Source organism: Macaca fascicularis, chromosome 11, assembly GCF_037993035.2.
Source record: "Macaca fascicularis isolate 582-1 chromosome 11, T2T-MFA8v1.1".
Taxonomy (NCBI): domain Eukaryota; kingdom Metazoa; phylum Chordata; class Mammalia; order Primates; family Cercopithecidae; genus Macaca; species Macaca fascicularis.
In genome coordinates, this window is record NC_088385.1 from 130,048,196 (window position 1) to 130,062,977 (window position 14,782).

A 14,782-nucleotide genomic window follows, 5' to 3' on the forward strand; every position below is an offset into this window, starting at 1 on the left:
GGGGCTATAGTGAGCCGTGACAGCACCTCTGCATTCCAGTCTGGGCAATAGAGCAAGAACCTGCCTCTAAAACAAACAAACAAACAAACAACAACAAAAAAACACTCCTATCTTAAATGTAATGTGGGACCCTGGAACAGAAAGAGGACATTAGTGAGAAAACTAGTGACACACAAATACAGCTTGCAGTTTCACTGATAGTGACATGCTGTGTTGGTTTCCTAGTTGTGACAAATATACCCCAGTACCGTGGGATTTTAAGACAAGAGGAAACTGTGAGGGGCGGGCCATAGGGAACTTTCTGTATTGTCTTGTGACTTTTCTGTAAATCTAAAATTATTTCAAAATTAAACTTTTTTTTTTTTTGAGACAGAATCGCTCTGTCACCCATGATGGAGTGTAGTGACGGCGATCTCGGCTCACTGAAACCTCTGCCTCCTGGATTCAAGCAATTCTCCTGCCTCAGCCTCCCGAGTAGCTGGGACTACAGGAGTGCGCCACCACGCCTAGCTAATTTTTGTATTTTTAGTAGAGACAGGGTTTCACCATGTTGGCCAGGCTGGTCTTGAACTCCTGACCTCGTGATCCACCCACCTCGGCCTCCCAAAGTGCTGGGATTACAGGCATGAGCCACCGCACCTGGCCTAAACATTACTTTTCTAAAACTCCTATGTATCTACTAAAAAGAAGCTAGTTCAGTCTCTGGAAGGTTCTTTTGTCTGCCTATGGCACACTTTTGGGTGTGGGTTTACAAATCAAGGCGCTGGAGCTGACTCCATTGGAGAGGGAGAAGAATTTGGAATTCTCAGCCTGAAAGTGGAGGGATGAGAAGAGACGGGCAGATGGGAGAGGAGCTCAGACTGGAACGGGGCTGGGCTGGGGCCAGCTGCTTGGGAGGGACTTTGCAGAACAGGAATATCCAACACTGACGCTGTAAACTAGAGACCCGCAGGCTGGAGAGCACCCCTACACCTGTGCCGTGTTGTCCTTGGTTTTGTCAAAATAATTTGAGCCAATACATAAAAAACAGCTGATCTCACATGAAAATTGGAATTTCCAACTTCTCTGGAAACATCTGAAGATATGCTAAGTCTCTGAAAACTTAACCCCCTCTGCTTCCTAAAATCGAAAAGGAAGTCCTGAGGTTGCCTTCAACCAAGGTTGCGAGTTCCCCTCTGTAGCAGGCTGAGTGGTGGCCCCAAAAGCTTCCCTTGTCAAACCCCTGAATCTGTAAAGTGACCATATTTGGAAAAAAGGGTCTTTGCAGATGCAAATGAGTCAAGGACCTCTAGAGGAGATTAGCCCGGACTCTCTAGGTGGCCTCTAAATCCAATGACAAGTGCTTTTATAAGAGAAAGGCAAGGCTGGCCGGGCATGGTGACTCATGCCTATAATCCCAGCACTTTGGGAGGCCGAGGTGGGCAGGTCATCTGAGTTCGAGACAAGCCTGGCCAACAAAGTGAAACCCGTCTTTACTAAAAATACAAAAATGAGTCAGGTGTGGTGATGGGTGCCTGTAGTCCCAGTTACTCAGGAGGCTGAGGCAGGAGAATCGCTTGAACTTGGGAGGTGGAGGTTGTAGTAAGCCAAGATTGTGCCACTGCACTCCAGCCTGGGTGACAGAGCAAGGCTCTGTCTCAAAAAAAAAGAAAAAATAAATTGAAATACTACTCTACCAGTTGGCACAGAGCCCTCCTCCTGCGACCCGGACTTCTTCACAATTCAGCAAGTAACAACCACCGCAGGGGTCTTCCCGTGTCCGGGCCCAAACCTCCCTGCTGATTGAGCTGTCCTGCCGGGTAATATTTCTTTGCTGCATGGATTGGGGTGGGTGTTGGGTGCCTGGACCCCGATGGAAAAGAACAGGTGGCATTTGCTGGGCCTCAGTTCAGCTGTCACGGGAAGAACAGCGGCCCCTGGGATTTCGAGGCAACGTCTCTATTCCCCTGCACAATCCCCGTGGAGACAGGCAGACAGGAATGCCTGCACCAGAGACCCTGGGATGGGAGGAGTGCAGATGGGGCTCCCAGACACAGGAGGAGGCCCTGGACCACCCAACGTCTCTCTGCAACTCCACCAGAGAGGGCTGAGAGGAGAGCTGTGGTCTGGTAGAAAAACCTAACTGGGCAATGAGGCAGTTGGTCCAAGGAGAAGTCAGAGGTTAGGGGTAAGAGGTAGTACACTTTATTGACTGGGTTCTCCCAACGTGTTGCAACCTCTGGCAAAGTCAGACCCTGGGCTTTGCCACCATCCCATCCACCAAAGAGAGAAGAGAACACATCTCATGAACATCCACAGGCCTCCAGACAGCAGAGCGCAGGGGCAGGTGTGGGGAGGGAGGCTGCCAGCCAGGGGTGGGTGGATGAGGGGCGAAAGCGCCGGGTGCCAGGCTGGGGGCACCCCTGAGGCCCCGCCAGACCTGGCCAGCCCCTCACTCCCCCAGTGGAGGTTTAGTGTGGTTCACAGTGAGACTGGCTTAGATTGGCAGCGGGCGATGGTAGACAGATGCCCTCCATGCTCCCCACCCGCCCTGGCCGGACTCACAGAGCTGGCAAGAGGGAGAGACGGAAGATCCCGTTCCCTGTGTCTCCCTCTGGGACAGGGAAGCCCCTTCTCTGGAGGGGTAAAGAGGAGAGGCCTAGTCTCTCGACATCCCCCAGGCTACTAAGTAAGGGCCATTCACTCCTGGCTCAGAAGTTTCTAGAACATCTTGGTGAATGTGCCCGCCATTACTCCCAATTAGAAAAAGGTGTTTGAAATCTAGGAGTTGACTGGGGTGCCTCAAACCAAGCAGTAAAAACCCTGGTAAGATCTAGGTTTAAAAAGGCAGCTCTACCTTTGCCTAGGAGGCTGGGGAGGTCCGTGAAGGCGTTGGCTCAGGGCAGCAGGGGTAGGGAGTGCCCTGGGAATGGGGCGGGGACCAGGGGCAAGATGCAGGAAGCGGTGATCCATGGGACATGGCAGGTCGCCCTCCAGTGCTGGAGGCCTGGGCTTGGAGGGCAGCTGGGGGCCACCGGGGGCCTCCATGGGCACATCTGCCAGGCAGGCACCGGGGCCTCTGCCCCACCGGGAGAAGCAGGGGCCCCCCATCAGGCCTTGTGACTGCCGTTAGCTGCAGGCTCCTTGTGGCCAGCTGTGAAGTCCACGGCGGGCTCAAGCCCCAGCATCTGCCGCTGCACCAGCTTGGCATAGAGGCCACCCTGGGCCAGCAGCTGCTGGTGGGTGCCCTGCTGCACTACGCGGCCCTTGTCCAGCACCACAATGAGGTGCGCGTGCTCCACAGTGCTCAGCCGGTGCGCGATGATGAGTACCGTGTGCTTCTGCAGGTTGCCGTGGATGGCCTGCTGGATCTGCGGGGACAGTGGGGACCTGGCTTGCATGGCACAGACGCCCCACCCGCAACCGCGCTCCATGCCACCGCCTATGGGCTGAAGCTTAACCTCTTTGAGGCTCAGTTCATAAAGGATGGCCAGCTTCCTGGGTTTTTCTTAAAGGGAGACAGTTCAGGGCCAGACACAGGGAGGCACCTGGTGAATGAGGGATCAGCCCTACCCTGGCCCTGCAGTCTTCTGGCCCCTCCCTTCCCCCGCCTTTTTTTTTTTTTTGACTAAGTCTTGCTGTCACCCAGACTGGAGTGCAGTGGTGCGATCTCAGCTCACTGCTACCTCTGCCTCGTGGGTTCAATTGATTCTCATGCCTCAGCCTCCCAAGTAGCTGGGGGATTACAGGTACACACCATCATGCCCAGCTAATTTTGTTTTGTATTTTTAGTAGAGGTGGGGTTTCGCTATGTTGGCCAAGCTGGTCTCGAACTCCTGACCTCAAGTGACCAGCCTCCCTCCTTTTTCTTTTCTTTTTGAGACAGGGTCTCTCTCTGTGGCCCAGGCTGGAGTGCAATGGCGTGATCACGGCTCACTGCATCCTCAACCTCCTGGCCTCAAGGAATCCTCCTGCCTCAGCCTTCCAAGTAGCTGGGACCACAGGCATGCACCATCATGCCCAGCTAATTTTTGTATTCTTTTGTAGAGACAGGTGTCCCACTATGTTACCCAGGCTGGTCTTGAACTCCTGGCCCCAAGCCATCCTCCCGCATTGGCCTCCTAAAGTGCCAGGATTATAGGTGTGAGCCACCACACCCAGCCTCTGTTTAATTTTTTTTAAACCTAAAACCGCTCTAAAAAATAAAGCCACTGGAAGCAGTGGCTCACACCTTTAATCCCAGCACTTTGGGAGGCCAAGGCAGGTGGATCCCTTGAGCTCAGGAGTTTGAGACCAGCCTGGGCAACATGGCGAAACCCCATCTCTACAAAAAATACGAAAATTTAGCTGTGTGTGGTGGCGTGCTGCTGTAGTCCCAGGTACTTAGGAGGCTGGGAGATGGGAGCATCACTTGAGCCCGGGAGAACTGTGATTGTGCCACTGCACGCCAGCCTGGGTGACGGAGTGAGGCCCTGTCTCAAAACAAAAAAAACCAACAACAACAAAAATAAAGCCTATTAATTTTTACAAACAATCCAAACTCCGTACTAGAGGCCGAGGAGTTTGCCTCCCTGCGACTTTGTCCTCACCCCTCTCCGTTCAATCCCCACCCACCAGCCACACTGACCTTAAGGCTTTGAACTTGCCAAGCTCATTCCCCACTCTGGGTCTTTGCACCTGCTGATCCTCCTGGCACGTTCTTACCTCCAGAACTCTCCACCACTGACTTCTTTTCTTTCATGTCTCAGCTCAGATGGCACCTGATGGCCTTGGTTCTAACGGTGAGAACCACAGAGCTCTTGGCACATGGTGACTCCATCCAAGCCACTGTGCCAAGTAACCAAACTCTCGTGTGGCTTCTAGCAGCAGAAAGCTGTATCCCTGCGATGACCACAGCCCCCATTCAAGTGCCCGTGTGAGAAAGCTCAGCTTGGCAAGGAGAATTTGCTGTGTTTTAGTCAATACCTGCTGACTGGCCCCAACCTCTTTTTCTTGGAGTGTTTACTAAAAAGGGCTTACAACTGTGACTCCTTCCTCTGTCCCTCTGAGATGTGTATGTGATCTCCTGTATCTCAGAAGTGTCTCTCTTAAGGACCTGAAAGCCATGCCCTTGAAATGGACAGCTAGACACAGGTGGCCTCCTGGCTGTCCCCTGGGCTTGCTTTTATTTTTCCTGGGGGCCTCTTCCTGCTCCGCTCCCTACCCCCTCATTCTCCCTTTAAAATGCCTGTCACCACCAAATTGGGATGGCACACGGCTCCTTTCCCACTGTCAGGAGTCACTGCATAAAATCTGTTTCTATGACGTCTGCTGGCGGCCAGCTGTGCTCATCTTTGACAACGGTGTCCCCTCCCAGTCTCCTGGTGCCCCAAGACTGTTTCATTTGCTTCGTAGCACAGGCCATGGGGTGAATGCATGCTTGTTTCCTTTTTTTTTTTTTGAGACGAAGTCTTGCTCTGTCGCCCAGGCTGGAGTGCAGTGGTGTGATCTCGGCTCACCGCAAACTCCACCTCCTGGGTTCAAGCCATTTTCCTTCCTCAGCCTCCCAAGTAGCTGGGATTACAGGTGCCCGCCACCACATCCAGCTAATTTTTGTATTTTTAGTAGAGATGGGGTTTCACCATGTTGACCAGGCTGGTCTCGAACACCTGACCTCGTGATCTGCTGGCCTCGGCCTCCCGAAGTGCTGGGATTACAGGCGTGAGCCACCACGCCTGGCATTCCTTGTTTCTTATCTGCATTCCCCACTGGAATGGAAACACCGTGGGGACAAGGGTCTTGGTCTGGTCAGCCTACCACGATAACCCCAGAACGGTGCCTGGTGCCTGGAAAGAGCTCAGGAACTCTCTGTGTAATAAGTGCATCAATCCGCGGATAGACTGAGATTGCTAGCCATCTACAAATACATGACTGGGCCCACCTGACCAGTGAGAATGAAACTCAGAGGGGAAGCACTAGCTTGAGGTCACACGGTTATAAACTGCAGGACGGAGCTGCTAGTCCAGGTCTCCCCATTCTGTTTTTTGTTTTTGTTAGTTTGTTTGTTTTTTGAGACGGAGTCTCGCTCTGTTGCCAAGGCTGCAGTGCAATGGTACAATCTTGGCTCACTGCAACCTCTGCTTCCCAGGTTCCAGCTATTCTCCTGTCTCAGTCTCCCAAGTAGCTAGGATTACAGGCACCCACCACCACACCTGGCTGACTTTTGTATTTTTAGTAGAGATGGGGTTTCACCATGTTGTCCCGGCTGGTCTTGAACTCCTGACCTCAGGTGATCCGCCCGCCTCAGCCTCCCAAAGTGCTGGGATTATAGGTGTGAACCACTGCACCCAGGCTTTTTTTTTTTTTTTTGAGATGGAGTCTCACTCTGTCGCCCAGGCTAGAGTGTAGTGGCACAATCTCAGCTCACTGCAACCTCCATCTCCTGGGTTCAAGTGATTCTCCTGCCTCAGCCTCCTGAGTAGCTGGGGTTACAGGCATACACCACCATGCCCAGCTGATTTTTGTATTTTTAGTAGAGACAGGGTTTTACCATGTTGACCAGGCTGGTATCGAACTTCAGACCTCAAGTGATCCGCCTGCCTTGGCCTCCCAAAGTGCTGGGATTACAGGCGTGAGCCACCATACCGTGCCTGTTTTGTTTGTGTTTGTTTGTTTGAGCCAGATGGAGTCTGGCTCTGTCGCCCAGGCTGGAGTGCAGTGGCACGATCTCGGCTCACTGCAACCTCCACCTCCCAGGTTCAAGCAATTCTCCTGCCTCAGCCTCCCAAGTAGCTGGGATTACAGGTATGTGCTACCACGCCTGGCTAGTTTTTGTATTTCTAGTAGAGACGGGGTTTCACCATGTTGGCCAGCCTGGTCTCCAACTCCTGACCTCAAGTGATCCACCTGCTTTGGCTTCCCAAAGTGCTGGGATTACAGGCGTGAGCCACCGCTCACGACCCAGGTCTCCCCATTCTGATTCCTTCTCTCGCCCCACACCATACAGCTCTGCCTGGAGCCTGAAGGCTGGGCCCAGAATGGCTCCTGGTTCCCCACTCTCAACACCAGGAATTCACCAGCCCAGGAGGCTGACAGCCTGGGAGAGCTTCTGGGGCCCGTCTCTTCTCAGCACCCATCTGCAGGGTGATGGGGGCTCTGGCCGCCTGGAGCCGCTCCTGCCCCGGCATTGCCCACCGCCCTGTGACTCACCAGATACTCGCTCTCGGCATCCAAAGCGCTGGTGGCTTCATCCAGGATGAGGACCGGGGGGTTCCGAACCAGAGCCCGGGCCATGGCCACCCGCTGCTTCTGGCCACCTGACAGCTGGGCGCCCTTCTCCCCTGTCTCTGTATGGTGGAGACACAGAGACAATTTAGCAACAGGTGAGGCCGGGCAGCCCTGGGGAAGAGTGAGGGGCCCTGCCCTGCAGCTGTGCAAAGGGCTGGCTGGAACCCACAGCTTGAAAGCTCATGAAATGATGTTCCCCTCACCCAACTCATCAGGGGCATGCAGATTAAGCCTACATGCGAATTGATACCAAGTTACCAATTTTCACCCATTCATTCAGCAGAAACCCAAACATCTGACAGTACACAGCGCAGGTGAGGCTGTGGGGAGACAGGCCCTCACCCATCCTCCTGGAGAAGGGGAGCTGGAGCAAGTCCCATGGCTTGAAGAGCTGCAGCCATCACCCTGGGTCTGAGTCTGTGCAGTGCAAAGGTTGTGTGTATTCACCACAGATGTGCGGCCTATGGCCCAGCAAGCCCACCTGGACCAGTTTTCCCCATGGACCAACTTCCTCCCATGCACAACAATATAGACACAGGTCACGCATGACTCACAGCACTGTTATTGCAAAAAATAAAACAAATAGACTCAAATGTCCATCCACAGGAAATGGAGTCAATAAATTATTACTATTTTAGAGACAGGGTCTCACTCTCTCACCCATGCTAGAGTGCAGTAGTGAATCATTGCTTACTGTAGCCTCAAACTTCTTGGTTCAAGCAATCCTCCAGCCTCAGCCTTCTGAGTAACTGAGAATACAGGTGCATGCCACCACACCTGGTTAACTTAAAATATTTTTCTATAGAGGTGGGGTCTCACTACACTGCCCAAGCTGTTCTCAAACCCCTGGCCTCAAGCGATCCTCTTGCCTTGGCCTCCAAAGTGCTGGGATTACAGGCGTGAGCCACTGCACCTGGACATGCCACCAGCTCTTTATTATTTCATTTTGCTTTCATTGAGATAAAACTGACATAACATAAACATAACCATTGTAAAGTGAATAATCCGGGCTGGGCGCAGTAGCTCACGTTTGTAATCGTGTAATTGTGTAATCAAGGTCAGGAGATCGAGACCATCCTGGCTAACATGGCGAACCCTGTCTCTACTAAAAATACAAAAAATTAGCCGGGTGTGGTGGCACATGCTTGTAATCTCAGCTACTCGGGAGGCTGAGGCAAGAGAATCACTTGAACCCAGGAGGCAGAGGTTGCCGTGAGCTGAGATCGCGCTACTGCACTCCAGCCTGAGTGACAGAGCGGGACTCCATCTCAAAAAAAAAGTGAATAATCCAGTGACATTTAGTGCATTCACAGTGTTGCATAACTACCACCTCTATTTAATTCTAAAACATTATTTTAAAATATTTATTATATAAATTAATTAGAACCACTTAAGTTCATATTAATTAGGTAACTTTTTAAAAAATAGTATATTTAGTATATTTTTATTTAAAAATTATTTTAAATTGACAAGTAAAAATAGTTCATATTTAATGGTGTACAATGTGATGCTCTGAAATACATATATACTGTGGAATGGCTAAATCAAGCCAGTTAACATATGCATTGTCTCACATATTTATCACTTATTTTTAGAGGGAACACTTAAAATCTACTCTCTTAGCTATTTTCAAGTACACAGTACACTGTTATTAACTATAGCTGGCCAGGCATGTTGGCTCACACCTGAAATCCCACCACTTTGGGAGGCCGAGGCGGGCGGATCACCTGAGGTCAGGAGTTCGAGACCAGCCTGGCCAACATGGTGAAACCCCGTCTCTACTAATAATACAAAAAAAAGTAGCCAGGCGTGGTGGCGGGCACTTGTAATCCCAGCTACTCGGGAGGCTGAGGCAGGAGAATGGCTTGAACCTGGGAGGCAGAGGTTGCAGTGAGGTGAGATTGCTTCACTGCACTCCAGCCTGGGTGACAGAGTGAGACTGTCTCAATTAAACAAACAAACAAACAAACAAAAAACTATAGTCAACAGGTCTCTTCACCTTATTCCTAAATGAAAATTTTTATCTTTTGATCAACATCTCCCCAATCCCCCCTATACATTGTATATATTTAATTATTGAAAAGGGGCTATTCGTGTGGTTCAAAAATCTAAAAATATAGGCTGGGCACAATGGCTCATGCCTGTAATCCCAGCACTTTGGGAGGCAGGAGGATTGCATGAGCCCAGGAGTTTGAGACCAGCCCGGGAAACATAGCAAGACCCCATCTCTACAACAAAAATAAAAAATGGGGCAGGAGGATAGCTCGAGCCCAAGAGGTTGAGGGTGCAATGAGCCGTGATCACGCCACTGCACTCCCACCTGAGTGACAGAGCAAGACCCTGCCTCAAAAAAAAAAAAATTCTAAAAAAATATAAAACTATAAATAAGTCGGGCATGGTGGCTCATGCCTGTAATCCCAGCACTTTGGGAAACTGAGGTGGGCGGATCACGCGGTCAGGAGATCGAGACCATCCTGGCTAATATGGTGAAACCCCATCCTACTAAAAATACAAAAAAATTAGCCAGGCGTGGTGGCGGGCACCTGTAGTCCCAGCTACTCGGGAGGCTGAGGCAGGAGAATGGTGTGAACCCGGGAGGCAGAGCCTGCAGTGAGCCGAGATCGCTCCACTGCACTCTAGCCTGGGTGACAGAGCAAGACTCCATCTCAAAAAAAAAAAACCACAAAAAACTATAAATAATGAAAAGTTTAAGTCCTTTCTTCAGTTCCCTCCTGCTCCCACCAAAACTTCTTTCATTAGTTGCTTACACATCCTTATCGAGTTTCTTTATGCAAATATGAACATGTTATTTTTATCTCCCTGATCCTTTAATAGGAAAAATCAACAGCTCGTTATACTCTGCACCTGGCTCTTTTCACTTAGCATCATATCTCAGTGACCTTTCTATACTGATATATGGAGAGCTGCCTCCTCCTCTGCCTCCACCTCCTCCTCCTCCTTCTACTTCCTCTTTTTCCCAGCAGCATAATATTCCAGTGTATGGGCTTCTGTAATAATTTAGTTAGTACATACTTTGGTGAGTCAGAGCACAGTGGCTCATGCCTGTAATCCCAGCCCTTTGGGGATTGCAGGAAGATTGCTTGAGCCCAGGAGGTCGAGTCTAGCCTGGGTAACGTAGCGGGACCCCATCTTCACAAAAAGAGAGCAGGTAGCAGAGGGCAGTCCTTAACCCTCAAGAGGGTTATGTCCCTGAGGGTGACCCTGTGGGCCCAGGAGAGGGGCCACCCCCAGCTCCACACCTGTGCTGTAGCCGTCCTGGAGTTCCATGATGAAGCCGTGGGCGTTGGCCTTCTGTGCGGCCTCCACCACCATCTCGAAGGGCACAGTGGGCAGGCCATAGGAGATGTTGTCTGTGATGGAGCGGGCGAACAGCACCGGCTCCTGGCTCACCAGGGAGATCTGGGGAGGAGGAAGCACGGGGCATGAAAGGCCAGGAATGTGTTCATCCAGCTGTCCCCAGCAGCCTTGCTGCCTGGGGCCTGGAGACGCCAGCAGTCTCAGGCCTGAAACCTGATCAGGGCCCAGTGACTACACTGAGCTGCTTCTCTTCTTCCCCAACAGCGACTCCTGCCTGTACCCACAAGCCCTCACCCTCCCCTAATCAGCAAACGGGGCCTGCTACATTTGCTGCTCTGGGATAAGCCAAGTTCCCTGACCTCCAAGAGAAAGCTCACTGGCCATCCCTGTCCTGGAAAAAAAAGAAAGAGGAATAGAGTATAGAATGTTGCTCTGAATGAGTTTGCCCATCTCAGGAAGCAAGAGGCCACAGCAGGGCTCCAGGTCACAGACTGCCCAGGTGGTGGTCCCCTCCCCTCTAAGAGAACAATTTAAAGGAGCTATCATCTCTAGATTCCAGTTTCAGGAAACTGGGCCTGCAAAAATAATAGTATGGCCAGGCTTGGTGGCTTATGCCTGTAATCCCAGCACTTAGGGAGGCAGAGGCAGGAGAACTTCTTTAGTCTAGGGGTTCAAGACCAGCTTGGGCAACACAGCAAGACCCCATATCTACAAAATAAAAAAAAAACATAGTATGGAAGATATCATTGCAACACGGTAAGTAGCAAAAAATAACTAGTTAATTAATTAAATTAAAATAGAAACAATCTAGGTGTCCATAAGTGGGGATTGGTTAAATAGTGACAGCGCATCCTTAAAACTGAATTGCAATAGGTACATATACACAGCATGATTCTATTTTTGTTTAAAAAAATTATCAGCATGTGCCTTCACATACTGATATATTTCTATAAAGATAGGAAACACACTGAAAAGGGTATTTACTAAACTGTTAACACTGGTTACCTCCATGTGTTGGAACTCAAAAGGTAAGGTAGAGGGGGACACTCATGTCTTAGTTACAAGATTCATAATAACTATGAGAATATGATTTGCTTGTAGCATTTTATTGTTTTATGTTTATGGAAATTAACATTTTTAAATTTAAATTTAGAGGCCAGGCATGGTGGTTCACATCTGTAACCCCAGCACTTTGGGAGGCTAAGGTGGGAGGATGGCTTGAGCCCAGGAGTTTGAGATCAGCCTGGGCAACATAGTGAGAGCCCGTCTCAATAATTAAAAAATTGGCCAGGTGTGCACAGTGGCTCATGCCCATAATCCTAGCACTTTGGGAGGCCAAGGTGGGAAGATCATCTGAGGTCAAGAGTTCCAGACTAGCCCAACCAACATGGAGAAACCCCGTCTCTACTAAAAACACAAAATTAGCCAGGTGTGGTGGCGCATGCCTGTAATCCCAGCTACTCGGGAGGATGAGGCAGGAGAATCGCTTGAACCCATGAGGCAGAGGTTGTGGTGAGTGGAGATCGTGCCATTGTACTCTGGCCTAGGCAACAAGAGCAAAACTCCATCTTGGAAAAAAAAAAAAAGTTGACCAGATGTGGTGGTGTGCACCTATAGTCCCTCAGGAGGCTGATGTGCTGATGTGGGAGGATTGCTGGAGCCCAGGAGGTCGTGGCTACAGTGAACCATGATCACACCACCAAATTCCAGCCTGGGTGACAGAGCGAGGTCCTATCTCAAACAAAAAGTACATAAATAGGCCAGGCACCATAGCTTACTCCCAGCACTTTGGGAGGCTGAGGTGTGCGTATCACTTGAGGTCAGGAGTTCGAGACCAGCCTGGCCAACATGGTAAAACCTTGTCTCTACTAAAAATACAAAAAATTAGCCAGGTGTGGTGGTATGTGCCTGTAGTCCCAGCTACTTGGGAGGCTAAGGCAGGAGAATTGCTTGAACCCAGGAGGAAGAGGTTGCAGTGAGCCGAGATCACGCCACAGCACTCCAGCCTGGGCCACAGAACGAGACTCCATCTTAAAAAAAAAAAAGAAAGCAAAAGTACATAAATAAATAATTAAGAGAGGCTATTCATGAAGAAGGAAAACCAAATGGCCAATAAATATATGAAAAGGTGTTTAATATCTTCGGTAATCAGGAAAACGCAAAAAACCACAATAAGCTACCACTACATTCTCACCAGTTAGCAAAAATTCAGGACTGATAATGCTAGGTGTCTGAGAATTGAAGCGTGGTACCTATTGCAAAGTGTGAACAGCTCTACCCAGGGGCCTCTTCTAAAACTTGGGTGAGCAGCAGCCTGGTGGCCCCCCACTTGGCACCACTTCACAACAATCTACCTCTGGTTACATGCACATGGTGTGGGCAGATTTCACAACCCATGGCCCTCACCACCATCTAGAACTTGGCTAGGAGTTCTGGAATCTCTGTGCCAACACCCAGGCTTTCACATAATTTATATTGATGATGTAAATGGTGCTCCCTTAATAGTTTATATTTCTTGGACAGTGCACAACCTGAGCAACCATCCAGGGCATCCCTGCTCTTAGGCCAGCACAGGGACAGGTGTTACGGTTCCTTTCCTGGAAGGATTACTAAAAACTGTACAGTCATGAATAGCCTATTTTGAGTACTGGAGATGACCTAAATGTGGAACAGCTGACACTCTCCTTCACTGCTGGTAGAATGTAAATTGTAAAATATAAATTGGTATAACCACCTGGGGATAGCTGTTGTGGCAGAAACTACTGCAGCTGGGGATGTACATCCACTATCACCAAGCTTTCTACTCTTAGGATTATACCTTGGGAGAACATACTCATGTACACCAGAAAACATAGACAAAATTGTCCATATCCCACATTGGTATTTTTGGTAATGGTAAAACAAAACAAAACAAAACTGAAAAACAGGCCAGGTACAGAGGCTCACACCTGTCATCCCAGCACTTTGGGAGGCTAAGGCAGGAGGATCACTTGAGGCCAGGTGTTTGAGATCAGCCTGGGCAACATGGTGAGACCATATGTCTACAAAAAAAATAAAATTAGCTGGGCATGGTGGCATGTGCCTGCAGTCCCAGCTACTTGGGAGGTTGAGGTGGGAGGATGGCTTGAGCACAGGACTCTGAGGCTGCAGTGAGTTGTGACTGTGCCACTGCACTCCAGCCTGGGCAACAGAGGGAGACCCTGTCTCAAAAAAATAAAAATAGGCCAGGCGTGGTGGCTCATGCCTGTAATCTCAGCACTTTGGGAGGCCGAGGAGTGTGGATCACGAGGTCAGGAGATTGAGACCATCCTGGCTAACATGGCGAAACCCCGTCTCCACTAAAAATACAAAAAATTAGCCAGGCGTGGCCGGGCGCAGTGGCTCAAGCCTGTAATCCCAGCACTTTGGGAGGCCGAGACGGGCGGATCATGAGGTCAGGAGATCGAGACCATCCTGGCTAACACGGTGAAACCCCGTCTCTACTAAAAATACAAGAAAATTAGCCGGGCGAGGTGGCGGGCACCTGTAGTCCCAGCTACTCGGGAGGCTGAGGCAGGAGAATGGCGTGAACCCGGGGGAGCGGAGCTTGCAGTGAGCCGAGATCGCGCCACTGCACTCCAGCCTGGGGCACAGAGCAAGACTCCGCGTCAAAAAAAAAAAAAAAAAAAAAAAAATTAGCCAGGCGTTATGGCGGGCACCTGTGGTCCCAGCTACTCAGGAGGCTGAGGCAGGAGAATGGCTTGAACCCGGGAGGCAGAGCTTGCAGTGAGCCGAGATCATGCCACTGCACTCCAGCCTGGGTGACAGAGCGAGACTCCATCTCAAAAAAATAATAATAATAAATAATAACTAAATAAATAAAATAAAATAAAATATAAAGGGAAACAACCCAGCCAGGTGTGGTGGCTCATGCCTGCAATCCCAGCACTTTGGGAGGCCAAGGCAGGCTGATCACCTAAGTTCAAGGGTTTGAGACCAGCCTGGGAAACACGGTGAAACCCTGTCTGTATTAAAAATACAAAAATTAGTCAGGCATGGTGGCGCACTCCTATAATCCCAGCTAGTAGGGAGGCTGAGATAGGAGAATAGCTTGAACCCGGGAGCGCAGAGGCTGTAGTGAGCTGAGACTGCACCACTGCACTCCAGCTTGGGCAACAGAGCAAGACTCCATCTCAAAAAAAAAAAAAAAAAAAAAAAAAAAAGGGAAGCAACCCAAATA

General features: G+C 50.1%; 1 protein-coding gene across 21 annotated transcripts in view; it reads right to left on the reverse strand.

The window, feature by feature from the left end:
• ABCB9 (ATP binding cassette subfamily B member 9) overlaps window positions 1-14,782 on the reverse strand; it is a 49,981-nt gene that overhangs the window by 8,322 nt on the left and 26,877 nt on the right. For 10 of the 21 annotated variants that reach the window (XM_074008276.1, XM_045366722.2, XM_074008286.1 and 7 more), the window contains 3 exons: window positions 10,506-10,665; window positions 7,168-7,304; window positions 2,162-3,350 (listed from right to left, as the gene is read on the reverse strand). In XM_074008276.1, coding sequence (XP_073864377.1) covers window positions 3,090-3,350; window positions 7,168-7,304; window positions 10,506-10,665 — 558 coding nt within the window. In that variant the 3' untranslated portion in view covers window positions 2,162-3,089. Of the gene's footprint in view, window positions 1-2,161; window positions 3,351-7,167; window positions 7,305-10,505; window positions 10,666-14,782 lie in introns of those variants that run through there. The other 11 variants (XM_074008282.1, XM_074008281.1, XM_074008279.1 and 8 more) reach the window with 3 other exon arrangements.